The sequence below is a fragment of the Miniopterus natalensis genome, chromosome 18 (assembly GCF_054644295.1).
Source record: "Miniopterus natalensis isolate mMinNat1 chromosome 18, mMinNat1.hap1, whole genome shotgun sequence".
Lineage (NCBI taxonomy): Eukaryota > Metazoa > Chordata > Mammalia > Chiroptera > Miniopteridae > Miniopterus > Miniopterus natalensis.
In genome coordinates this window covers 28,088,886-28,115,462 of record NC_142098.1, presented here as the reverse complement: position 1 = coordinate 28,115,462, position 26,577 = coordinate 28,088,886, and the positions used below count along the sequence as shown (strand labels likewise).

Below are 26,577 nucleotides of genomic sequence, written 5' to 3'. Positions count from 1 at the left end.
TTGATACAAAAGGTGTCTTTATTGAGGTCTGGGTAAGAGTTAGGCACTTGGCCAGAGCAGCAGCTTAAATATGAGGCAAGCAGTCAGGGGTTAGCCATGCCCGGGGCTAGGTTGGGGTGGTGAGGCTATAGGCACAGACTCTCCCCAGAGGGACAGAAATGGAGGAAAGGGAAAGGGGACACAGAGCAGTCTGGGTTAGAGGCCTAGTGGGCTGGCCCCGTGGGGCTGGCAGGAAGCTCTGGATGGTAGGTCCAGCAGGGGGGGGAACTGGGCTCTCTTGCTCCATGTGCCCCTTAGGCTCAGGCTTGAGCCTCTGGCCGGAGCAGCCATGCTTGGGGGGCCTTCCCAGGCCTCACTTCTTCACCTTGGCATCATAGGTGCCTGCATTCTTGTAGGAACTCACATAGCCACTGTCATCCAGGATGTCCTGCCGCCCAGCAATGCCCTTGCCCTTGCCGCTCTCATCGAAGCGCTCCTTGTGGGAGCCCGTGTACTTGCTGGTGTCGGTCAGCCGTTCCACAGCACCCCCTGTTTTTGCTTTCTGTTTGGAAAGAGTTCCCCCGGAACACCTGGTTAGGGAGCCCAGCCCTTCCCTCCCCCAGCTGAGATTCCCCACCCCTCCTCAGTGTCTCCCTAAGACCAGCAGGGCACTTACAGTGACTCCTACATTGGCTGGTTCCTTGCCTGCTACCAACTGGCAGATGGCATCAAAGGCCTCCTCCTTGCTCTTGCCCTTGAATCTCTTGGTTGCCAGCTCTTCCAGGGCCTTCTTGAACTCCTCATAGTTGATGACCCGAGCAGACTTCCCCCTGCCAGGTATGTGGGCACCATGAGATTTCCCCTTCTCAATGTCCCCCCCTGCTGCCAGTCCCCCAGTTCCCCACCTTCTGGGAACATTGGAAGCAGGGATTGCCTGGGAGCTCACTTGACTTTGGAGAAGACGATGTCGACGTCGGTCCCTGTTACAGTCTTTCCATCAGTCACCTTGCAGTCCTTGCATAGCTTGGCCCAGTTCTTGCCATTCATCTCTTGTCCACTGGCCTTGGGGTCACCATGGATGGCAAACTTGCGGAAGCTCTCCTCCAGCCCAGCCACATCTGTGCTCGCTGCCATGCCACCCTATAGGGGCCCATCTTGGTCACTTCCAAGCCAAGCTATTCCTCCCCTCCCCAAAGCACAGAGCATCACTGCCACTACCTCAAAACCTGCAAGGTCTGAGTTGGGGGCGCTTAGGCTACATACCCTCAAGAGCTGGAGCAGGAGCTGCCAGCGGAGAGGGGCCAGCACTCAGTGTCTCCCTGGAGCCCTGAGCCCTGAGGAAGATCCCCAAGAGGAAAGGTCCTGTTGTTAATGCCAGCCCTGGCTTGGAGTGGAGTTCAGGAGATGAAATCATGATGCTACACCAGGCTGGGAACAGAGTGGCACTGTCGAGAAAGACTGTGAGGGCAGCAGCTGGGACCATGGCTTTGTCTGGCCCTGGCACAAGGCCTGCTTGGGTGGAAGTGAGAGTGGCAGAGCAAGCCTCCCTCCCTGGGAGCTCCATGCCAAGCTGGGTCAGGGCCAGGCTAGGCTGCTAGTTGGGCAGGTATTTAGTCAGGACAGTGTCTTTGTCAGGGTCATGAGGACCCAGCAAGACCCAGCCCAGGTGGGGAAGGGAGCCAGAGCACAGGCAGGGGTGCATGCCCTAGGCAGGGGTGCATGCCCTAGGCAGGGGTGCAGCTGGCCCAGCCGGGACCTTGTTACTATTTGCTGTTAAACAAAAACATGAAGGGAAAGGGAGCCTGGGGCTGGCCTGGCCACAGTTTGTGAAGCCTAGAGACGGTTGCTAAGGGAGGGTGGTGCTACTTGGAGAATGTTGCTAAGGGCAGGATGGTGTCAGAGTGGCTCAGGGAGAAGCTCCCCATGCTGCTGGGCTGGGCTGGGCTGGGCTGGGGAACAGGGGCCCACGGGTGGGGCACACCAGCACTCCCAGGGCCTAGGGCACAGCCATGGCTTCCTGGCCCCTTGCCACCCATTGGGGTTGTAACTTCCCAATCTATGGAGTTTAGGAGGAGCAGGAGATTGGGGGGCTAGCCTAGGGTAGGGGTTGTAGAGTTATGAGCCCCTAGAGGCATTTTGGCAACTGGGACTGTGGCCTTGGCCCTGTGATCCTCACACCTACACCCTGAACTGAGCACACTTCCTCTACATCTTCAGCCCTCCCTCGTGGCTCCTTGGACACACCCTGAGCACTGCCACACCAGCCCACACTCTCACAGCTGTAGTTCTCAGCCCTGGCCCTCCACACCTTCTGCCTTATTTCCCCTAACTACACCCTTCACCTGGTACCAGACCTCCCTCACCACACCCACAACCCTGCTCTGAGGTGCCCCCCTCAGACCACACCCACAGCCCTGAGACTGAGGGCTTGGACCATTCTCTCAGCATCCACCCTTGATATATATACTAAGCACTGTGCTGAAGACTTCCCCGATTATACCCTCAGCCCTGCATTGGAGGGTCCCCCCATACCCCTACAGCCCCCCTGCAGTCCTCTGACCACACCCACTGCTGCACAGTGTAACCTAACACAGCCCTGTACTGATTCCTCCCTGACCACACCCTCAGCCCTGCACTGCAGCCGCCTCCATCTACCACACCCACAGCCCTTCCAAGACCCCTAACCAAAGCCTTATAACTCACCCTCTCACACACCTTCAGCTCTAATCACACCCATACACCACCACCACCACCCCTTGTTGCACACCCACAGTCTTCTAGCCACAGTCTCGGCCCTGCACTGAAGCCCACCCCCCATGTCCACACCACAGATTTGCATTTCTAGACTCCCAGGTACTATGTTGGAACACCCCCCAACCCCCCGTGTTGAGACCCCCTGTCCCAAGCACACCCACCTCCACTACAGCCTCCTGACCACAGTCATGTCTTCAGAAAACATCCTATAACTCCGCCTTTTATACTGGAGCCTCCAGTGACCACGGCCTGGGCCTCTGCCTGGCTACCCCCTCTCCCACTACCACTGCCCATCCCTAAGTTGCAGTTTGTGGGACTGGGAGCACCCACAGCTGCTACATTGCAGCAACTCTGTCCACAGATCCATTCCACACGGCAGTAGCCTCCCCTCTCCACACTGCACCCTCCCACCAGAGACCCAATGCTTGGTTCGTGAAAGGTAAAGTCTAGGGGAGCTTTTCTGCCACAGAATGTTTGTCCTAGGGGACTGGCAGGATCCTGCATCCAGTCAGTGCTTACTCCTTTCTGTGGGAAGATGGATTCTTGGTCATTTCGGGGCTTATCACATAAAGCCAGGTCACAGGCTGTATGTAGTCCCAGGGGGTCTGCAGGCCATGGATGGAGCAGCCACGCCTGTGAACTGGGGCCACCAGCTTGCTCCCGCAGGGACAGCTGGAGTCATCAATCAGCCCAGGAAGGAGGTGGGGGTGGGGGTGGAACGATTGGGCCAGGGCAGGGCTGCTCAGCTGGCGTCCTCAGCTCAGTACCCTCCAGGGTTGGGACCCCTTCCAGGCCGCTCCCACCCCCACCCCCTTCCGTATCCTGCAGGATACTGATTAGGGTGGTCGGCACCCGGGTCTCCTACCGACTTCTACCTCGTGGCTGCTCCTGCAGTGCGCGTTCGATGGACAGAAGGACACAAGAATGGACCCACCGACGCGGGAGACTGGGCGGCTCCGCAGCTCTGCTCCCTGCCGGCTCCGGGGCGGGACTGCAGCCCGGGCGGCTCTGCTGTATTATCCCCTGTTTCTCGGTCTCCATAGAGACGGTGAGTCCCACCCCCAGGGCTGTCTCGGCGAGAGAGTGACCAAGGTCAGGCTGGCTCCACCCACTGGACCCCGCCCCATCGGCGCTCCGAGATACGCAGGGGCGGAGTTGCAGCGACAGCCTCCTCCGTTTGCTCCTGGGCATCTCGGCGGCCTTTGCGGCCCGGGTGGCAGCCCTCTGCAGTTCTCGACGTCCTCGGGTGGCTCCCTAATGGGAAAGCAGCCCCCCATTCTGGGCTCCAGCCAAAGTTCAAAGCAGGCCGCTGCCTCCATGACAGATCCAACTTCCCAGTGCCGCAACCGAAGGGCGGATGGAGGGAAAACAGGGAGGGAGAAAGGAGGGGCAGAGGAAGGAGGGAGGTCCCTTCCCTCAGTGACAGTGGGCAGTGGAGTCTACAGCTGGCTCAAGACCACGGTTCGCCAATTAACGTGTGGCATCCCCAGGTCATAACTCAGGATCACTGGGGAGAGAGAACAATGGGCGAATCAAGAGTGCCCAGCCCCAGCACCCTGGTACACCAAAGGCCATCGGGTCGCCAGGAAAAAGCTTCTGGACCTCCCGGGTCTCTGCTCCCGCTGCTGCCTCTAGAGGGCAAAGCCTTCTTCCCCTCATGTCTCCAAGTAAAAACTCCAAGGAAAATAACCCTCCAAGCAGCCTTCTAGGATCTTTCCTAACCAGGAGCCCTGTGCCTGAGCGCCTCGGGTCCTCGTTTACCTCCATATGACAATCTGGGTGGCCACCCACTATAAGGAGGCCCACCCCATCCTCTGCCCCTAGGCCGACGGGCCGTGGGCCAACTCCAGGAGGGCCTGTGGCCCTTGCTATTAAGAAAGTATGCTGTAAGTCCGCAAAAGCATAAAAAAGTTTATTGGAGCATCACGGCCGGTGGGGCGGGTATTGCTGAGTCGTGGGGGAGGGGGGCCGATCCCGCCGGCCGTAGGGGCTCCTAAAGTGCACTCGGTCCGCGAGGGTGGGGTGTTGCATAGAGCCGGGCCAGCCGCTCCTCCTCAGCCCTCCTGCCTCTCGGCCCAGCTAAGCCAGGCCGGCGTCTGGGCCGCCCTGCGCCCTGGGCACGCCACTGCTCGGGCTCACGAAAACGGCAGGCACGCGCGCCTGCAGCTCCGGCCCCGGCTCTCGGCCCTTGTCTCCGGGAGCGGCCGGAGCGGCGCTGCCCAGGCGCGTCTGAGCCACCGGAATCTCGTCCATGGACTCAGCTAACGCCGAGGGGTAGACGCCTGCGGGGCCAGCGGCGTGCACCGGGCTAGCGCCCGCTGAACCCGACGACGAGCTGGGACGGTGGCCCGGGGCCCAGGGCCCTGCGGGGGTGGAGGGAAACGTAAGACTGGGGTCTGCGACTCGCTAGGGCCCCTACCTTTCCTTCCCTCGGAGCTCCCGGAGCAGGATCCAGTCAGGAAGGGCCCTCACCCGGCTTCCTCTTTTTCTGCAGAGACAGCGGGGAGCCTGAGTGCCCCTTCCCCAGGTCTCTCATTGCCAAAGAGGCAGAGGAGCGAGGCAGGGTAGAGGATTCTTTCCCATCCCCTCCACCACCAGCGGGGCAGGGGGCCCAGCACAATACCCCCTACCTGGGGTCGGATCCTGGGGGGCAGAGCCAGAGTCTCTGGGGAGGAGGGCAGTGGAGGCTCCACTTGGCCTCTGGTGTCAGGGAACCTGGAGAGACTGAGGGGGAAGTGGGAGGGTAAGCTCTGAATGCGGATGATCCCACAAATCCCACCCAGTTGGAGACCCTCATATAAGCCTCCCTTCCTAGCAGACAATAGATGGGCATTGATCTGTCCTAGCCTCGGGCTTGGTCTACTCCCATTCTCCCACCTTAGATGGTGCTGCCATGCCAATGGGAGATGCCCAGCTGGCACATGTCCGGATCACACTCACTTGGCACTCACTGCTGAGGGCCTGGACTGGCCACGGAGCTCTGGGCGTACATGGCTGAAGGTCCGCATGTAGAACTCCATCTCCTGGGGAAGGCAGGGGTCAGGGAGGCTGGACAGCCAGGTGTGGACCTGGGGCCTTCTAGGTCCTGAGCCCACCTAGTCCTGGACACCCCCCCACACACCTCTGTGGAGGTTCTGGGTGCGGAGGTCTGCAGTTCTCCAGGCTTCCTAGCTATCCTGGAAAACCTCTTTGCAGGATAAGGCTTAAAACACCCATTTCTGGGTCTTGCCCCAATCCCATGGACCTCCTCACTTCATCTAGTCAAAACCTGCTTCCTCCAGGAAGCCCCCCAGTCTCATGAGTCCAATGCATCCATTCTAGAGCTGCTCTGGACAAGGTGGGTGGTGGGCAAGAGGTGCTCAGATCTATCCTCTCCTGCTCCTAGTCCCTCCCCAGACTCCAGTCTCTGATTTTTTTTCCCCAGCTGAGACACTAGATAGCCAGCTGTTCACAGGCCAAGTGGGCAGCCAAGGTTGTGTGCATGGCTCCATGGCTTTGGTGGAGCTGAATCTTCAAAGTACCAACCCTAATCTCGTCTGCTGGGGAATGCTCCGTTTTCCCTACCCCTAATCTGAAAGGGAAGGAAATGGGTGGCTGAAAAAAACAGCATCACCACCCCATCCAGGACCAGGCTTATGGGTGAATTGTGTCTTGTTTAGTAGCTGATCCTACCAGCAACTCTGGGAGTTGCAGCTCAGCCCCTGTAAGTGAAGGGGACTGAGGTCAGGATGTCGCAGGAGTGGCCTAGGCCTGCACCCCAGCACGCAGGACGTGCTCCAGCTATGCCTATAAGGGCTGCAGGTGAGGAAACAAAAGCCAGGGGAAGAGCCAGCCCAGGAAGGCCTTGTGCCAAGGATGTAGGGCGAGGCCAGGACGAGGAGCCCCGCCCCACGGGGGGGGAGGGGGGGAGGGCACCAGGACAGCTGTCGCCTGCTCCACAGCTGTTTCCATGGAGACCCAGGCGTCCTGACTAATGCAGAGACGACAATGTAACAGCAAACGCGGTCTCTAAAACAAGCCTATGTTTGGGGGCAACGGCTCCAGAGTGGGGCCCCTCCCGCATTCCTGCTCAGGGTGGGGGTGGGTAGGCTGCCTGGGGCACTGACAGATTAGGGGACAGAGCCTAGCTGGCCGGCCATAGGCTGGCTGCACAAATACAGAGACTGGCACCTTGGCAAGCCCCATGCCCAACCTCTTCCCAGGCTGGCCCTCTGGGGAGGAGTGTCGGGGTGCCAGCCTAAGCAGAAGAGCCCTGGGAAAGAGGAAGGGGTCTGAGGCCAGTCACAAGGACTGGGACCTCAAGGCAATCCTCCCTCCACATCTTTCGGCTTCCCTATTGTGGACCTAGCACCCCTCCAGGGCAAGCAGGGAAGAGCAAAGCCTACCCTGGTGTCCCTGGGCTCCAGAAGGGTTGGGCAGAGGAAGCTGGCAGCAGTAGAGGATGGTCCCAGAAGCCTGAGGGGCCAGGATGGGACAGGAGCTAGGCCCTAGCCAGCTGGGAAAATCTGAAGGTGTCACCAGGGTGCCCCCCTCCCCTCACCACAGCTGTCCCTAGGGTCCTCCTGAAGGGATCTTCAACATTTGCACATTCCTGAATGGCACTGTGGCACCACTCAGTCTCTGCTCTCTCTTCTGCACACCCTCCTCCCACTGGGGAGGCCTCCGTCAGGTCATTTGCAGATGATATTAAGTGTCCTTGTTGCTGGCACATCTGGCTCCAAAGCCTAGGCAGCAGTGACTACAGGGCAAGGGCCCAGAGCCCTGGACCCTGACATCCCAGGGCCAGCCCTGCCTCAGTGGGCACTGCTGTGCAGCTTGAGCCTCAGACTCCTCTATGCAGTGGGAGTGGGGATAATACCCACTCCTCAGAATGGCTGCCACTGTGCTTACATGGCATCAGTGCCCAGCACCAGGGCAGGTACACAGTAGTGTGGCAGGGAGTTCTCTACTAACAGCCAGCACTCCCCCAGACCTGGCAGCCTGGCCCACCCCTGGCAATGAGAACGGGAGAGGCGGGGTCTCAAGCCCTTTCCCAACCCGCCCACCAGCCTGTGTTTGTGTCCAGTTGCCATGAGGACTTGGGATCCAGGGCTCGGCCTTCCCAGCAAGGGCCTGCCTGGGCCCCCTGCCTTCCCAGTCCCTGGGGGTTCTGAGGATCCCCCCTCCCCCCAGCTGCTGACCTCAGGAAGCCATGGGGCGTGGGAATGGGGATAGGCTGGTCAGCAGCTGGGCTGGCCAGGCCCTAGCCTGGCCTAGAGGGTTCTTGCTTCAGAGTGTAGAGACCTTAACTCTTCTCAGACCCAACTTCTGTTTAACCTTTCTTGGCCTTAGTATGCTCATCTGCAACATGGATATGGCAACATTACCTGCTTCATGGGCCGTTTTAAGGATTAAATAGAGTAATGGGTATAAAAGCTCAGGGTCATAGTCAACTGATGACCACCTCAGTCACTGGTCCGTCCCTCTCTCTTCCCCCACAGTCCCAATATGCCCACTTCTAGGCTCCTACATTCCAGACCTCCCTCGGCACATGCTTGGAGCCTGGACCGATGCATACATAGGATCAGGGTAATGCAGGGCTCCTTCATGCCAAGTCCACACTTGAGGAAGCAGGCATGTGCTCAGTACAGCCTTGGCTTCACCCTGCTGCCCAGCACCCTACCCCAGCTGCTGTTCCAAACCTGCTTCCTTTTGCCCTTTCTCATCATTGGCTGCTATCTGCACAGTCTACAACCCCTTCACACCCAGCCCATCTCCCACCCCATAAACCCTCTGGGCCACTTCTGTACCTGAATGGGCCGAATCTTGGGGGGACATGACTCGAGCTGCCTGTGGGCTCCCTTTGCCTCCTGTGGCGGACGATGCTTCACAATGTACTCATAGGTGGTGAGCTTGTGCCACACTGAGGGGGAGAGGGGAGGGCTCAGTGCAGTAGAAAGGGGACCCTGGAGTTCAGAAAGTGAGGGAGGGTATACCCAGTCCCAGGCTGTCCCCATATACACTAGGCCGTGAAGTGAGACCAGGCCACCACAGAAAGCCGGCAGGGCCCAGCCGGGTGTGGCTCAGTGGTTGAGCATCAACCTAGGATTCAGGAGATCGGGGTTTGATTCCTGGTCAGGGCACATGCCCAGGTTGCAGGCTCAGTCCCCAGTTGGGGACATGCAGGAGGCGGCTGATCGGTGACTCTCTCATCATTGATGTTTCTATCTCTCTCTCCCTCTCCTTTCCTCTCTCTGAAATCAATAAAGATATATTAAAAAAAAAAAAAAAGCCAGCAGGAAGGGGCATGGCTTCAGGGCTCTATAGCCCCATTGGTACCTCCCTGCAGCCTAGGAACCCCCATCCCCTGCAAGGCAAGTGTAGAGGTAAGGGAAGGGGGCACTTACTGAGATAAATGTGGAAGCAGAGCAAGTGGCCAAGCAGGGCTGTGGAGAGCAGGCCCAGAAGGATGAGTAGGGCAGCCAGGGCCAGGATAGCATGAGCCTGGGTCTCCACAGGGGCAGCAGGCAGGAACACGAACCACACCTCTGTGTGATTCTTCAGGACTGCAAGGCACAGACAGACTGTGCTTAGCTGGGGCTGTGATCAGTGACCAGAACAGGCCCAGGGTTGAAGGATGGGAGCAGGCCTGGAGTCCAGACTGACCTTCAAAGTGGTGGTTGGTACGCAGCCGCATGGGATTGACAAAGAACTCCACGAAGACATAAGTGGCCACCAGCACAAGGAGCAGGACACCGAGTAAAGCAGATGCCACACTGTGTAGAAAGAGCCTGGGCCCAGCCGTGGGCAGCTGTCAGCACCCAGGTGCTCCAGCTGGGTAAGGGCCCAGAGCTCAGAAGGACCCATGGCTGGGATGGGGAGCAAGGCCTCCCATCCTACAGCCCCAACTTCTCATGAAGTCAAAGGCGTAGGGCAAAGGTGAAGATGGGCGGCCACCCCTTCAGATCCCACTTTTTTCTGGTCCAGCAGAGGGAAGACCCCAAACCTACCCTCAGCAGTCCCGGGAGACAGCCATCAGGAGCACACACGATGCACACCAGCACCCAGCTCCCAGTAGCCCCATCCCCTCCCCATCCCACTGCAGTCTCAATGTCCCAGCTCACACATTCAGACCCTCTCATCCCCAGGCACCCGGCGCAGCCCGGGCCCGCTCTCACCGGTAGTTCCTTTCTCCCACACAGTTGTTGAGCCACTTGCAGTGGTGGTCGAAGCCGCACACACACTTGTTGCAGGCACTGCAGTGCTTGGAGCGAGCGCTCCTGCGGGAGGGGAGGGGGCACAGCACCGTTGGCCGGCTGGTCCTCCACTCGCCGCAGGGCCTGGCTGGAGCAGCGGGAGTCCGAGGGGCCGGAGCGTCTGGCCGGGAGCCGGTCACCCACCGGGCGCCTCCACGGGACCGCGGAGCTCGGCGCCGGGGAGCGTGGGCGCCCTCTGGCGGCACTGCGGGGCGGGGCACCCGGAGGAGGCAGCGTTTCTGAAAAGCTGGGGACCCAAGGCGCAGGAGGAGGGGTGGGGGTATTACATTGTTCTACTCAAGGACTGTGCACGGATTGACGGTGGTGTGAAACAGAAATGGGGCTTCCTTTCCAAACAAAGACCCCTGCTCTAAACCAGAAGACAAAGCAGGTGAGGGGCCAGGGAGCAGAAGATAGCAAGGCTGCCAGGCCCAGGACCTGCACTGCTCTTCCCGACATCTCCATTTTTTGAATGCCTGTTTCTCTGCCAGTCTGTGGGAATTATACTGACATTCTTCCAGAAAACCTCAGCTTGTCTGAGGGAACCAAATGAAGAGGAGCAAGATAACATCTGGATGAACTCGGGGCAGTTCACCGCAGATGAGGTGAGGCCACATTAGGAATGTGAGTCTCCCAGCCCGGGAAAGGGACTGCGGAAGCCCAAAGGAGTGCGGGAGAGTGGGGAGCCCTCCCCAAGAACTAGACAGAGCCCTGGAATGGGTAGCAACTGCCAGAGTACCCACTGAGGAACAACACATTGACAGGTGCCTAGTGAAGGAAAGGATGGTCTGATGCCAAAGTCCTCAGCACCTTAATGCCATGGACTATATCTCAGTCCTGTGTGCAGACCCCTTTCCAACAGACTGCCTGAGTCTTCAGATTAGAAGTGTGGAGCTGGCCTTGGACCACACCTCCATGTCCAATCCTCCACCTGAGGCTGGGAGACTGGGAAGCTCTAAGAGGGTGCGGAGGGGTCTAGGGAGGTGGTCTGGACCAGCCAAGGGGGTGTGGGCTCCGCACATTCTAACTCATCTCCCAACTAGCAGTCTGATCTGGAGCAAGTCACCTGGCCTCTCTGGGCCCCCGAGTCCTCATGGGCAAATAAGAATAACAGTACCCGCTCGGGGACTAGACAGGCTGGTGGTGAATCTGGCTCTGCTACCCAACAGTCATATGACCTCAGCAAGTCTCTCAGCCTTTCTGAGCTTTGGGCTCTTCCTCCTCTGTGGAGAAAGATGCTGCCCACCCTGCAGGGTGGTTGTTCATAAGCACTTGACACACAGTAAGCACTCAAGTGTTAACTCCCCTCCCTGTCCTAGCTGGGAATGCTTGTGAGATAGGAGTGGGAGGTGAGTGGTAGAGTTAGCCATTAGAAATGTTTGTGGGTTTGTGGTGGTGCCAAATGTTTCCTACTTTTACTGTTGGAAATGCTATTCCTTATCTTCTGTTTCCAATTACCTTCTCCTCACCTCCTCCTTCACCCAATTCTCTGTCACTCCATCAAGATTCTTGACTGTGCAAGACACATGTGTTATCAGGATGACTGTAAAGCCCTAGGCATGCCCCTCTCTGCCTTGAGCTCCCACTGACAGTTCTCCAGGTTCACTCATCGCCCACACACACCCGCAGGCCACATGCACTCACACATCCACGTCGCACAAATTGCAGTGCAGGTCTTCAATGACATGTGCATGTTGGCTGCGGTTGAAGATGGGCAAAGGCCCTGAATAGCTCTTGTCCCGCACGTTGGCATCTGCTGGATCGATGGAGACAGCAGTCAGGTGCACCACGAGGTGGCCAGCAAAGATGGCACCCATGAACTGGCCCAGCAGGTTAAAGGCTCACTCCACATTCTGCCAGCTGAGAGCCCCACCCCTGATTCTTGTGGCCAGAGAACTGTTCCCACCTCCATGTGACTTCCTGTACAGACTCTTAGCCTGTGCCAGGTCCCAAGAACTTCCTTGTCAGACCTCCAGTGTACCCAGCCCCAGATGGAAGAGGGGAGCAGCCATCTGGTAACAGAGCTCACAAGCCAGCACTGCCTGCTGCTGCCGAGGGGCCCAAAAACAGGGCTGTGGCCTCACTGTTCCAAGCCTGACACAGGCCCTGGTTGGTCTGACCTCCAATTCTGATCTGGTTTCAGATTCTAAATGGTGAAGTGAGTTTGAAAGACACCATCCTCTAAGGTAGAGGGACCCAAAATATAAGTTCTAAGCTAGTTCGTCTTGCTTTCACAGGAAGTCTTCTCTGAGAGGGGAAAAAGCAACCCTCCCTCAGCAGCTGAGCCAGATGGAGAATCACTTGCAGATGGGGCCTCATACACCCGCCACCTTTCTGACCTGGAGTCCCGGTACTTGGAACTCTGAGGCTGAGCATCTAGGATGTCCTGACCAGAGACAACATATCTAATTCCTGAAGCTGAAACACAGCTCTTCCAGGTGATTGGACCAAATGAGTATGCTGACAACTTGCTGCAAAGCCTAAATGTGTAAAAATTCACTAAAAGATCCCATGCAGGCAGCTATCTACCCTCCATTCATCCACCCTCTTGCTGGCCAGGCAGACATCATCCCTCCATCGTTTATCTTCCATCCATCAGCTATCCAACCTCCTTTCCTCCCTTCCTCCTTCTCCCAGCAGCCAAATTTCCCTACACGCCTGCCTGAGCCAGGCTCCGCCCTAACGTGCTGTACCATAGTTGAAAGAGACAATCCCATGACCCTCTATGGCCTTGGCTGTCCGTCAGGCCTTTGCCTCTTGCCTGGGTTATTCCATAGTCTCCCGATTCTGTGCCTCCTCTCTGGGTCCCCTTGAGTCTGCCCTTTGCTTGGTCTCAAAGTGAGCTTAAAGCCTCATTTGCTTATACTCCCACACTGGCTTTCAGTGGACCCTCAAGCTAGAGTTTTCTCTTCAGCTCAGTGCTGGGGCCCCTTACGCTCTGGTTCCTCTCAAACCTCTCTGGTGTCACCAACCACTACTCCTCACCATTCCAGCCTCTCTTCAGACACGCTGAATGTGGGCAGACATTTCGTTTCCTGCCTGCCCCAACTCTTCTCCCACCCCCACACCCTGGTTCATTCATTCAGCTGTTATCTGAGGTCTTTCTCTGTTCCAGGCACTGAGGAGTATGGCAGGAGCAAGACAGACGTGGCCCCTAGCCCCAAGGAGCCTACGGTCTGGTGGGAAACAGAAATGTTAATCAGATAAAGAGTGATTACAATGAAAAAAGTTCATGGGACTATGTGAGTTTGTGTGACCTCAACTGGCCTGCAGGATCCAGAAAGCTCTCCTGAGAAAGTACCACCTCAGCTGAGGCTTGAAGAGGAACAGGTAACAGGGGCCCAGCAGGTAATGTAAGAAGGAAAGGGGGCCTGGCTGGTTACTACGAGCAAGCCGAGTCCCAACCAGAGGGCTGGCTCCAGCTCAGCTCATGGCTGCCCTGCAAGAACGAGGGCAAAAAAAACAAAACAGGAATGAGGGCTCATGTCACCAAATTCAGGCTTTTCAAAAGGAACCAGAAATCTGGATTTTTATGTGCGGTCTCTCATTTTTTTTAAATGTTGACAAGGAAATAAATTATTTTTTAATACCCACCTGCTGATGGAACACTTAAGATTTTGTATGCTAATTACCCCTCAATTGAAAAAAAAAAAAAAGCTGGCCCTAGCTGGTTTGGATCAGTGGTTAGAGCATCAGCCAGCAGGCTGAAGGGCTGTGGGTTCGATTCCCGTCAAGGGCAAAACCTCCGTTGCAGGTTCCTTCCTCTGCCCCAGTTGGTCGGGGCACGTGTGGGAGGCAACCTATCGATGTCTCTCTTACACTGATGTTTCTCTCTTTGTCTCTCTCCCTCCTTTCCACTTGCTCTAAAGATTCCTCCAGTGAGGATTTAAAAATAAAAAATAGCCTGGCTGGCATGGCTCAGCGGCTGAGCATGGACCTAGGATCCAGGAGATCGCGGTTTGATTCCCGGTCAGGGAACATGCCCAGGTTGCAGGCTTTATCCCCAGCAGGGGGCGTGCAGGAGGCAGCCGATCAATGACTCTCATCATTGATGTTTCTAGCTCTCTCTCCTTCTCCCTTCCTCTCTCTGAAATCAATAAAAACATACTTTAAGAAAATAAAAATGAAAACCTATAGACCAAACTGGTTCATGGGCTGTCAGTTCCTGACTTCTGACTAAGCTGGGTGTTAGGGTGGAGAGAGAGGCCAGGGGCTTCCAGGTAGAGACCAGTGACACAACAGAGAACAACAAATAATAATATAACAAGAGGCTGGGGAGACGTGCAGCAGGCAGAGCACAGGGAGCCCTGAGCATCTTGAACCTCACTCCTTAAGGCAGGAGGGCGCCATTAGAGGGTATTTAGCTGGGGAACAACTTTATCATATTTGTTTTTTGAAAGGGCACTATGGCTGCAGGAACACAGATGAGCTGGCAAGAGTGAGAGCGTGTGCGGGGAGACCGTCTGACAATGAAATTGTCCTCTAGATAACAGACTCGGATGGCAGCGGGGGGAAAGAGGGTGATTTGATAGATATTTAGGAGATAAAATCAACAGGACTTGATGACTGACAGGACACAGGGTGATGAAGAAAAAGGGCGGAGCCTAGAGCAACTGGACAGGTAGGTTAGGTACTGGTAAAGGAGGGAGCAGTGAGCAGCAGGTGGGCGTCTGGGCCTGTGGTGACGTTGGTCTCATGGCCCATCTCCTGCATCCACGGTATGCTGGATGAGTCCCTACCCTATACTTAGCACGGGGTCATCTCCAGTCTACAGGGCTTTCCTTCAGCTGGAGGCTGGGTACCCCGGGGCTGGCCCCTGTCTTGCTAATCGTTGCAACCCTAGGTCCCAGCTAGATCCAGGCCCAAAGTGGGTATTTGGGACACATTATTATCCTACCTCATCCCTCAGGGTCCTGAGGGAGCCTGCAGAAGGAAGGTGGCTTCGATGGAAGGAAGGAGAACATTCCAGACCTGGAAATAGGGTGCCAGACCTGGTGGCTCTGTGAGCCTCCACATTGCCCAAAGCAATAAGTGTGGAGAGGACAGAACTCTCACACCATGCCAGTGCCTCAGAGTTGGGGTGTCTGAGCAGCTCTGTTGGCCTCACTAAGTACCAGCTGTGTGAGCTCAGGAAGTCACTTAGCCTTTCTGAGTCCCAATTTCTTAGTAAAGTGGGAGGAATACCTTCAAATTATTATGAGGATCAGGTAAGATAATCCATGTACAGGGGTTGGCACAGGGCCTGGGACATATATGTGCTTAATAAGTGACAGTTACTCTTGTTTACTGATATTTGTTCTGACTGCACTCACTCCAAACCACATGGCAGAAACCCAGGTAAGCCTGAGTGAGGGATGTGCCCATTCCAGATCAGGAGAGGAATTACCAAGAAGCCTTCTAGTTAATAGCCCTAAGGCCTGTTGGTCACCTCTGGGAAAGGCCAGTTTCCCACTTACAGAGTTGATGACTAGGCCTGGGGGCCTAGTGAACCAGGAAGCCCCCCAATGATACTGCCAGTGTCTGAGGGTGGCAACTTCTCTAGAGTCCTTCTCCACACACTTGGCCTTGTCACTCACCAGCCCAAGGCTCTCATTTCCCAAGAGCATGCTCACACTTATGGCTCATGCATTCTGGTGCTCAGACACACATCTCTGCATACTCCCTGTCCCCACCCTGGAAAGCAGGCAGGACTCTTCCTGTCAGACAGAGGGGGAGGCTGAGACCTGGAGAGCTGGCAGCAGTTGCTCAGCCTTATGTAGCCCTAAAGGGGCTGAGCTGGGACCAAGCTCTGCTGTTGACTCTCTGTCTGAGGCATCAAGTTCATCCCTGCTAACCTCCTTTAGCTCACCTTAACCCTCCTCCCTGGGAAACCTAAGGAATCATTTCCATGAAACACATTCCAGGCACACTCGCATGGCTCCCTCTGGACAGAGGCACATGGCCACCTGCTGCACTCCAATCTCTCAGCCTTGCAGCCACGTTCTCTGTTCCTGGGGGTTGTGGCCAGAGCTGGGGCAGTCACACCACTAGGCTCATGCAAGTTCATGTTTCTCACTGTTCCCAGGGGCCTCCAAGGCATCTTTAGCCCTCCTCTTGTCAATTCAACCTCACCCTAAAAGGGCATGATTTACAAAATCAATGAGCTCCTAAGCAGTCCTGAGAACAGCATAATAATCTGTCCAAAATAAAACCACACTTTAAATGTATCAGGAAACTTACAATGTAAAAAGAATTCTACCATGACTCTCTGTGGAAACTGAAAAATTCTTTCATAAATGGAATAATTACTCTGTAATTTATCCCTTGTTGAGCTCTGGACACAATTAGCTTAAAGAGAGCTTTCAAGCGGTGTGCTGGTTGATGAGGTTCCCTTCTGTATGGGGCTTTAAATGCTCCAAGGTACTTTAGGTCTGTTGCCTCACCGCATCAGGCAGAGGGGTCAGATGGAGGCTGGAGGCCAGGGAAGAGACGGGGTCTGCCTGTGCTCTCTGAGGCTCTGGAGCCCAGCTTCAGGCCTCTGCCACGTCTTCCATCTACTGCCCCCACAATTCCATGCACCAGCCCTACATTTTCCCAAGGATACAGCATAGCCAGCGGGCACCCATTGGTGAGGCAGGAGGGGAACAAGGATTCCAAAGCCGATCACAGCGAAGAAGAGGTAGAGCAGCCAGGCCACAATCTGGAGCGGGTGAGGGGGCCAGCTCCACCCATTCCGGCGGGACCGCTGGCCCTGCAGCTCTGGGGAGGGTCTGCTGGCCTGTGCAGGCGCTGTCCACACACTCTTCTCAGGGGCTGTCTTGTTGGAGGGTTTGTTGCAGATGTTCATCTCCAGAGGGGGAGAGAGTAGAGAAAGCATGAGCCTGAGGAGGCCCGGGCTGGAGCCCAGAGCCCATGGGTGCAGCCAGCTTTCAGCAGGGGGGAAGCAGGCTGGAGTGTGAAGCCACCTCCCAGCTACTCTGCAGGGGAACCCGTGCCCTAGCATGATGAGGTCGGGCAGTGGGGGAGGGCAGAAGTGGAGTGCTGGTCTCACAGCCCCAGAGCTGCAAGACTGGCCCTGGCCAGTACAAGGTAGGAGGGTCCAGGGTTTATTCAGGACACAGTGTGGCTGCCTGTTACTCAAAATGTTCTGTCTCCACAGCCATCAAAGTTAAAATCAATAAGACATGCTCTCATCTGGGAACAATATCAGGCTGGGGCCAGACCGATGAGAACACATGCTGATTCTGTTACGATTAGTCACCTCTGTCCTATGGCCCAAATGAAAGTGTCAGAGAGGGGCCCCTTACTGTTTGTTAAGGGAAACAGGGAGCGGAGTTGTCCAGAAGGGGTATCTGGCCTCTGCTCCTAGACAAGCATGTAATTCCCTTAGGACTGGGGGGATCTTGAGCAGTCTCCCCTGGGCCTCAGAAGGGCTCTCTGAAGCTTCTTGGCTGGGGAGGAGTCAGCACATGAGAGAGAGGAGAGGATTCCTCCCTGGTTCCCTCCAGCAGAAGAAATGACCATGTTTATCTAACTAAAATCTGGGCCTGGTGCACTGAGAACAGAAAGGTGGGCTGACCTGAGGGAGTTCAGGGAAGGCCAGGACTTGGCCAGAGCCTGCCACCAGAGGGCAGCACGCCCCCACCCTGCCATCCTTAGGCCCAAGAGCTGGCTTAGTGGCCAAAGTTACATGCAGGGCAGACAGTGGGCCTGTCATTACAGGAAGAAGAGCCCCACTCTAGCATCTTCCAGGCCTGAGGTAGAAATAGAGCCTGGACAGGCAGCACCATACTTGGGGAGACAGGCCAACTTGGAGTTCTTGGTGGGAAGGCCCAGCCTAGTTGGAGACAAAACCCTGGCAGCTGGACTCTCAGGAGTCCATGCCGGTGGGCCTTCCTCATTCTCAGCCCAACAAAATGTTACTTGACCTTTAGAGCCCACTGAAAGCATCTCCTCAGCCAGGGGTACCCCAAGTGGAATCGGGGGCCTCATGCTCAGTCTTTACTGGGCAAGTCGCTGCCATTTGGAACACTCTGTCATCCCCATATCCATCTGCCCTGTCACTCCAGCTTCTCCTAAGGGCAGTAAATGTGCTGTGATTCATTCACCTCTGTTCCCCACACCCCCTGCCCCAATACCCAGAACATACCTTGAACATAGAAGGTATTCAGTAAAATGTTTGCGGACTTGAGAACATCTGAAATAAAAGGAAATGTGGGCACGATAAATGGTGTGGAACCCTGGTCCACCCAAAGCCATCTGGCCCGCTCTGCCCCACCTTCAGTTAGCACAGCCACCACACGCCCACAGCTCCTTGCTCCGCACAGACACTGTGGGCCCCTACAGTGGCCCCAGCGCCCTCTGCCCACTGGCCACTACCCTGACTGCTGAGCATTCACTCTTAGCCACTCTGCCCTTCATCCTGCCCGAGGCTGAGCCTCCTGAAAGCCAAGGCTGGCATATCTGAAGCGACTTCTGAGTAGCCTCATCTCAAAGCTAAATGAAGTGATCTTGGTTTTCTTCCAGGGACTCAATCGGAATCCTTTGGTCATTTGCTTTGTCTTCAATAAGCAGCAGCAAAACATGAGAAAACAGCCCCAGCTTTGGAGGAAACAGATGCAGGTTCAAGTCCTGGCTCTAAGTGGGCTGAGTTTCATCTGAAAAACACAGTTAGGGTTGCCTACCTAGTGTTGTGGATAGTTCAGTGGCATTGCGGGTAAAGCCTGACACATAACTGCTCCCTAAATGGTAGATGTCATAATTGCCCTTAAAATAGTCCTCTGGGTAGGTTGTTCTCATCTCTCCAGACTGAAGCTACTGCATCTGATATTCTCTATGAAGCTTATGTCCAAAGTAGTGGGGCTGGCTGAAGTTGTTTTCTTATGCCAGTGGTCCCTCGGAACACAGTGTCATAGAGTTGGGCCACTGAATCGCCATTCTAACCTTCTCACCTTCATTCTAAGGTGACAAAGGTGACTGAAAAGCTGGCATCACACCCTGGTCAGTGGTTAGAGCACTTGCCCATGCACCAAAGGGTCTTGGGTTTGATTCCTGGTCAAGGGCATGTACTTGGGTTGCAGGCTCAATCCCCAGTCCCAGTTAAGGCTCATGCAGGAGGCAACCAATAGATGTGTCTCTCTCACATCAATGTTTCTCTCTCTCCCTCCCTCCCTCCCTTCCACTCTCAAAAAAACAAACAAACAATGGAAAAAATATCCTCAGGTGAGGATTAAAAACAAAACAAAAAGCTGGCATCACTTTATTTTGGATGTCCCCGAGGTAGCAAATGTTTGTCCTTGATTTTCTGAAATAGTCAAAGGTCACCAGGTCAAGCCCTGTGAATATAGTTCAGCTGGGTGGTTATGCTCAGGGTAGGGGGCAGATTGCTTCTCCAGTGACATCATTACCAGGGCAATGACTTTGAAGGGAACCCATGAATTGGGATCCCTAAGTCCTGGCTTTCCATTTGCCATCCTCACACCTTAACAGTCCTACACCTTGAGGGACCTTCTAAAGAAAGCAGCAGAAGCACATGGCTTACATGTCCCTGCCGCTGCAGTGGGCTAGCAGTAGCCACAGGCACCCCTAGCCCTGGTGCAGCCCAGATACCTGAGGTAGGAGGAGTCACCATCTGAGGCCAGAAGCCTATACAAAAGCATTTGGGGTGGATCTGACTCCAAACCAGGGTATCCTTGGCCCAGAGAGTACCACTGATGAGACCATGAATGAGGGGGCAGTGCTGTTAGGTCTTGGTCCCTTGCAGCAGTGGCAGCACTCTAGAGTAGATTCCTGAGCTGGCCGTGAGAACTGCCATTTGCCGCAAGGCATCAGCTCTTAACTGATGACATTTTCCCTTGCAGAGTTGACCACAAATTCCTTTGGCTTAAAAGATTTTGATTAAAAAGATTGGGAGGACCCTGGATGGGTGACTCAGTTAGTTGGAGTGTCATCCCATACACAGAAAGGTTGCAGGTTCGATTCCCAGTCAGGGCACATACCTAGGTTGCGAGTTCAATCCCCGGTTGGGGCTCCTATGGGAGGCAACCAATCGATGTTTCTCACATTGATATTTTTCTCTCTCTCTCTATCTCCCTTCCTCCCTCTCTAAAAAAAAAAAAAAAAAAAAAATCAAACATATCCTCAGTTTTAAAAAGACTGGGAGGTCAGAGAGAATCCAAGATGGGCCTCAAGCATTGATGGGGCCAAGCACTGTCACCTTACCTAGGGACTTCGCTGGCCATTCCTCCCATCTCAGCACTTCTCTAGGAAACCAGATAGAAAGATCCATGGCTCTGCTCTGATGTAAACACAGATGAGACCAGGCTCCTGTCCTCAGGGCCTTGCTTTCTGGGGGTCCAGACAGACATCAGGGCAACGGGTGAATGAGTATTTTGGCAGCCTTGCAAGGGCCATCCATTCAGTGTGACAGAACATAGGGTGGATGGGTGGGGGCAGGAGTGGAGCAGGCAGGGTACACAGAGAGAGAGTAAGTGAGAGGAGTTGCAGGGTTAGGTCACAGGGGGCGAGGTGAGGAAGCTTGGGTTGGAAGAGCCACAGGGAGTCACAGGAAGTTTAAAGCAGAAGAGTGACAGAAAGGTGGTAAGAGTTTTGGAAAACTTTCTAGTCACAATGGGGAAGTGAGCATGAGCAAGAGGGAAAAGGGTTTGGGGGGCAGTGACACCACAGCAGCCTAGTCTCCCTGTGCTTTGGGAGGAGATGGTTGGGAGGTGGAGGTCAAGCCCACAAGCTCCCCCTGCCCACCGAATGCCCCAGATGCTGCTTTGGTGGGCTGAGAGATATGTAGGCCTTTATAAAAGATTCTGCATGTGCCTTCTGCTGCCACAGAGCAAACCACAGAGTAAAGCTGGCAGAGGCAGAGGGAAGACAAGAGGGAAGAGGCCCCATGGAATGTCAGAGGCAAAGGCAGCTGCCACCTTGGTAAGCTAGGGATCCACCTGGCTTCTAAGATGAGCCAGGCCCCTCTCTTGTCCCATCAAGGTGAAGCCCATTTCCAGGATGACAATAATCTGTTCATGTTACATTCACTTGCTAAAAGCCTAAAATAGCATTTTCCAAATAGGGTTAGGCTGCCTCAATTTATTTAAATGAGGGAAATCTTAACATTTCAAGTTCTCATTATAAGAACTGTAGAACATGCAGCTGTAGAAGAGTTGCATGACTGATCCACGTCCCTCTTGCCCACCTCTGCTCCTACAAAAAAAAAATTTAGAAATGTGATTCTGAGATTCATACATGCATGGCATTGTCCAAAGAATCAAGCTGAGGGGGAAAGTACCAGCCCAGGAGAGGGCATTCCTGGATTCCTGCAAGATGGTTGAGGATTTCAGGAAAGAAGCAAAAGGCTTGGAGGGCCCAGAGACCTGAGCCACCAACAGGGAAAAGTGGGTTGGAGCAAGGGACAAAGGTTAGGCCCAGAGACAGCCTGGTTCTGGTTCCTGCACTGCTGCTCACAGATTGAGAAAACAGGGTAGGGGGTGCAGATTTCATAAAGCCACCTCTCTGAATCTTTCCTTCCCTCACTTTTCAAAAAAATTAGCTGGAAGGCAATTTGGCAACATCTGCCAAACTTCAGAACACATATACCCTTAGGCCTACATTTCATTTCTAGGTATTTATCTTATATATATTCTCACAGAGTACACAAAGATACACGCAGTCTTGTTTGTGATAATAGAGGACAAAAGCAATATAAACAAACTGTGGCACATCCACACAATGGAATGCTATTCAACATCAAAAACAAGGAAGGGAGGAAATGACAGGTAAGTGGAAAAGCAAGATGTGCGATGGCCATAGAGAGTGCTACCATGTGAGCAAAACAATAGGCACTGGACAGACATCTGTGTTCCCATATGCACAAGTTCTCTCTGGAAAGAAATATAAGAAAGCAAACATAGGGGCAGGGGCAGCCTTTGGGAAGGAGGTCTAGTGGCTGGGTCTGAGACAGAGATTTGCTTTTACTGTATACTCCTTGGTACTGTTGGAATTTTTTTACTTTTATTTTTTACCATGTAAATGCACTGCTTTTGAAAAAACAATTGTCAAATAATAAATAATTGTGCGGTGTCACCTCTTGCCCTCTGGGCCCCACTAGGCTGCCATGTGGACCAAACATGCTCATGTGATCAGGATCCCTGTACCACACCAGGCAAACAAGGAGCTCCTGCCTGACAACAGTGCAATAAAAGTGCTTGGTTTTATTTCAATGTTTTCTCAGTATCAAGAGCAGTTCTGACTCATTCAGCTGCAAAGCTCTGAGGAAGAGCCAAAGAGCTCCCTACTTGCTGTTGGGGGTCTTGTCCAAGCCAGAATCAGACAACCCAACAGCAGAACAGAGAAGTTGCTGGGCAGGACCTTGTTCCAGTCCTTGGCCAAGGGCCAGCTCAGCTCCTCATGACTCCTGAACCCAAACGAAGGCACACGCCACAGGAAGGTTTTGCTCCCAACCATCTTTTATTTTGGCTAGAGGACTTATGGTTGCCACGGGAGTGATTTTCTATGGATAGTTCCAAATAAGTTATCTGTTTTTCCTCCCAGGATCTGCTTTGAAAATAATTTTCACCAAGATTAACAGATGCCCAATTTAACCACCTAAAGGGGTGCATGGTGAGCACTGTATTACAGCATAAAAAGTCTTTAAAAATAACTTTTAGGGGCAAGTTCTTTGTTTATTAAAATACCCCACAGGTACCAGAGAAGTCTCTGGCCTTAAAATTCTGGAAAGTGCCTATAGTTTGACTAAGAGATGCACATCCCAACAACTCCCAGAAAATAAACTGGAACTTCAAGCCATGGTCTCCGATGAGGCTGGGCTCCTCACATAAACAACACGCAGAGGTCTGATACTAGGACAACAAAAGCTTGAAAACTGCCCGGCTGGGCGTGGCTCAGCGGTTGAGCATCGACCTAGGATCCAGGAGATCAGGGTTTGATTCCTGGCCAGGGCACATGCCCAAGTTTCGGGCTCGATCCCCAGTCAGGGGCGTGCAGGAGGCAGCCGATCAATGACTCTCTCATCATTGATGTTTCTCTCTCCCTCTGTCTCTCTCTCCTTTCCTCCCTCTGAAATCAATAAAGATAAAAAAAAAAAAAAAAAAAGAATTCTTAAAAAGCTTGAAAACTCAGTCATTCCTGAGTTGATGTGGTCTGCAAACATTTTCTGTGTCATTCTCCTCCTGAAGCAACCGCTGCAAACTGGGATTCAAATTAAGCCAAGGAAAGGGGACAAGAAGGAGGGACTAACATGAAGCAGAAACAAGGCCAGTGAGGGGAGGCAAGGGTTGTTGATTTTAACCAGGAATCAATTCACATGATTGTAGGAGCAAGCCTCGAGGAACACCCACCAAGAAATGGTCATTAAGAACAAAGTTGTGACAGAACAAAGTAAGAAAAACAAAAGAAAAACTGGCTAATTAAGCACCAGTGTTGCCTTTATTCCATCTCATGAAGATTATCTGTTTATAAAAACCCGTCTCCCACAGTGAACCACCAGTTCCACAAAAGCAGGGACCACCCTTCACTCATTTCTAAACTTAGCTCTCCTTCAATAAGGGAAGTTAACCCACTCCTTAGCATCTCTGCTGCCATCACCCTAATCCAAGCCTCCATCACTGATCCCCTGCAGTGTTTTAATTACAATAACCACCACTACCATTTAGAGGGCACTGCTTCTGTGCCAAGCACTGCTTTAGTGCTTTGATGAAATACGCTTATTAAGCTCTCACAACTCTCTTGAGTTAGGCCCCATCATTTCAAACTGTTCTCATAGACCTCTCCAGTCATTGGTCTCAGAGGCAGCTGGCCCCTCACTTTCTCTCTTATAAACGGCATGCACAACAGCATCCCCCTTCCACAGATGAGGGCACTGAGGCTCAAGCAGACTACGTTCATCTAAGAGGCCCGGTTGGGCTGGCGGAGCTAGGATGGCCCTCAGTGGACTTCCTGGTGTGCCCTGTTACCACCACGCTGCCCGCTGCCCGCAGCAACCAGGGTGAGGCCCCCCTTTTCAAAACTTGAAACTGCATCAAAACGCTTCAACCGTTCACTCCTCCTCCTCCTAGAAAAAAGTTGAAACTCCCACCGCATCCTTCAAGGTTCCCTCGCCCATGCTGTCCCTTAATTGTAACTCGGCTGACTGCAGACCTTTGCATGTGCTTTTCCCGCTTCCAAAGCACCCCTCCCCTGCTCACAATGCTGGCTCCTTTTCAACCTTCAGGTCTCAGCTTCAGAGTCACCTTCGACAGCGACCCTCCCTGGCCACCTCCCTCCGCCTCATCTCTAGAGTTCTCCCCCCCCCCCCAAATCACTTCAGTCCCGGATCTGGCGCCTGCCCCCCCCCCCCCCCAACACTCGGTGGAGTCTGGAGACCGGCCCTCGGTGGTCCGCCCCTGGCACACAGTAGGCTCTCAGTGCGGATCTGTGAACCTGGTCAGTGACAGAAGGAAGTCCCGCGCTCCGACGGATCCCTGGGCCGCGGGCTCCTGGCTGAGGCGAGCGCGGAACCCGGCTGGGGGGCGGCAGCCGCAACCCGGCGGCTCAGGCCGGGCTTCGAGGTGAGAACCGCGGCGGGAGCCCCTCACCTGCGCGTCGTGGCGGCCGAGCCAGGTCGGCCCTGCCAAGGTCACCCAGCGGTTCAGCCCTCGCGCCTGGCGGTGCCCCCTCCCCGGGGCGGCCGCGCTTCACACCCTCGCGGCCGGGACGGACCCCGGGGCCGGGCGGCGGCGCACCCCGGAGCGGAGCCCCATCCCGGGCTGCGCGGCGGAGACTAGGCCGGCGAGTCCTCGGGCTCGGGCTCCAGCGGGCTGGCTCTGCAGCCGGGCCGGGCCGAGGCGGGCTGGGCCTGGGCCGCCGCCGGGCCCGTTCCCCTGGCAACGGCGCGGGCTACGGCGCCCCACAGCGGCCAAACCGCGCTGCGTCACTTCGCGCCCGCTCCCCGGCTGCGCTTTGACTCGCCAAGGACCCCTTGGCGCCTCGACCGGCCCATTCCCCTTTCCTTTACAGCCTTTCTCCCAGAAAACTCATCCCCCCGCCACCTCAGTCCACAACTTGTCTTCTCGAAATCCTAACTTGTTCCAAAAGCGCCCCCTTCCAGCTTCTGCCGAGACCACCATGCTCAGGGAGATTCCTGCACATTTTAATGCGAGAATGTGCAGGGCACCGGACATAACATGGGGAACCCGCATGAGGCCCCTGCTCTTCATGGAGATTGCAGGCTAAGGGGAAGAAAGAGCTAGACAAATGAGTATGCAGATGCCCATAATATAAAGTGTGAAGCATAAGAAGCTTAAATTAGGTTGCACACACTTCCTTTAAATCAAGCATAACTCCTACTGGGAGCCCCCAACTTCCAGGCTGGTGGGAAATTTAATCTCAGCCTCCACTGAGCTCCTCTTACCCAAGTTATTCCAAGGACCAGAATCTCCTACAGCAACAGACAGCCTGAAAAGCATCCTCTGGTCCTGGGTCCTCTCTGGAACTGAGCCATAGCCATTGTCGTATCCACAAGGACTTTCAGGTTTAGGCTCTGCGGGGCCATGCCCGCTTCCCCTCTGGGGCTGACACAGGACAGGCACCAGTGTCCCCTGTTCCAGGGTGTGCGGACTCTCTTGTCTTCCCGCATCTGGGGAACCTCCCTGTGGACTTAGTTTCCCCAAAAGCTCCCTCCTTTCCCTTGGGGACACTCAGAATGGACTCACCTAAGAACTCAGGCTTTCTTTTTATTTTATTTTATAGAGGTGGTGGGGGAGACACTGAAGCTGAATGGTCTTCAGCCCCTTCCCATGGACCCCTACCTAGGTGCCCACTCCAACCTGTCTCCTCCCTCCCCACAAGTAAAGCCTGGTCCTCTTTGGATGCTCCCCACAACTGCTGCTTCCTACTCAGGCTTTCTTTTGAAAAAAGGAAGAGCCTTTATCTTTAGCCAGCTGTTGTAGCCATATCTTCAAGGCCCTAAAACGGTAAGCAGCTGGCTGGTTACTTGCTCAAAATGGACTGAATAGAAACATCCTGATCGCTAAAATGTATGTTCACAAGCATACAATAAAAGCAACATAACTCCTTCTCAGTCACAGGCCAGTTGTAAGTCTTGTGCAAGTGACTTTATCTGTCTGATCTATTATTATTATTTTTTAAATCTTTACCCAAGGACATGCTTTTCATTGATTTTATTGAGAGAGGAACGGAGAGGGAGAGAGAGACGTATCAATGTGAGAGAGAAACATCCATCAGTTGTCTCCCGTATGCACCCCAACCGGGGATCAAACCCGCAACCTGGGCATGTGCCCTGCTGGGAATCAGGAATCGAGAATTGAAACTTCAGTGCATGGGGACGATGCTCCAACCAACTGAGCCACACCGGCCAAGGCTATCTATGATTTCATGTCTTGTTTCCAGAACTGATAAGCTCAAACTTGATGTGAAATAAATATTAATGCCACTCTGGCCTCAGAAATACAACATGGCTCCTCAACTCTTATCTGGAATAGGAGAACTTAGGGTCAAACGGAGATGGTAACCCAGAAATCAAGGTAGAGAATGAGCCCATGTATGCCCACAGGAGAGGAAGGCCCCAAGAGTCACAGCTGCTCCCAGGCACCTCTGCTCTGGGTCC

The 26,577-nt window shown here is 54.4% G+C and overlaps 1 protein-coding gene across 6 annotated transcripts; it reads right to left on the bottom strand.

The window, feature by feature from the left end:
• Positions 1 to 24,654, bottom strand: TPPP3 (tubulin polymerization promoting protein family member 3). Of its 6 annotated transcripts, XM_087827546.1 has the most exons (12): positions 24,548 to 24,654; positions 18,097 to 18,144; positions 16,552 to 16,794; positions 11,613 to 11,788; positions 9,891 to 9,992; positions 9,379 to 9,503; positions 9,120 to 9,278; positions 8,523 to 8,635; positions 5,674 to 5,756; positions 5,364 to 5,457; positions 5,206 to 5,221; positions 4,625 to 5,096 (listed from the first exon to the last, which is right to left on the bottom strand). In XM_087827546.1, the coding sequence occupies exons 2-12, from the start codon at positions 18,103 to 18,105 to the stop codon at positions 4,813 to 4,815; spliced, it is 1,404 nt and encodes a 467-aa protein (XP_087683672.1). In that variant the 5' UTR covers positions 18,106 to 18,144; positions 24,548 to 24,654; the 3' UTR covers positions 4,625 to 4,812. The 6 variants fall into 6 exon arrangements, with proteins under 6 accessions (XP_087683673.1, XP_016075813.1, XP_016075815.1 ...); XM_087827547.1 differs by lacking the exons at positions 4,625 to 5,096; positions 5,206 to 5,221; positions 5,364 to 5,457; positions 5,674 to 5,756 and adding exons at positions 1 to 541; positions 656 to 809; positions 926 to 1,119; XM_016220325.2 differs by lacking the exon at positions 24,548 to 24,654 and having other exon boundaries at positions 18,097 to 18,260.
• Positions 24,655 to 26,577: the final 1,923 nt, after the last annotated feature.

Coding starts and splice junctions, on each gene's coding strand:
- TPPP3 (XM_087827547.1), bottom strand. Junction 9,279..9,378: donor TACCAACCACCACTTTGAAG/GTCAGTCTGGAC, acceptor TGTGCCTTGCAG/TCCTGAAGAATCACACAGAG. Junction 8,636..9,119: donor CTGCTTCCACATTTATCTCA/GTAAGTGCCCCC, acceptor TCTCCCCCTCAG/TGTGGCACAAGCTCACCACC.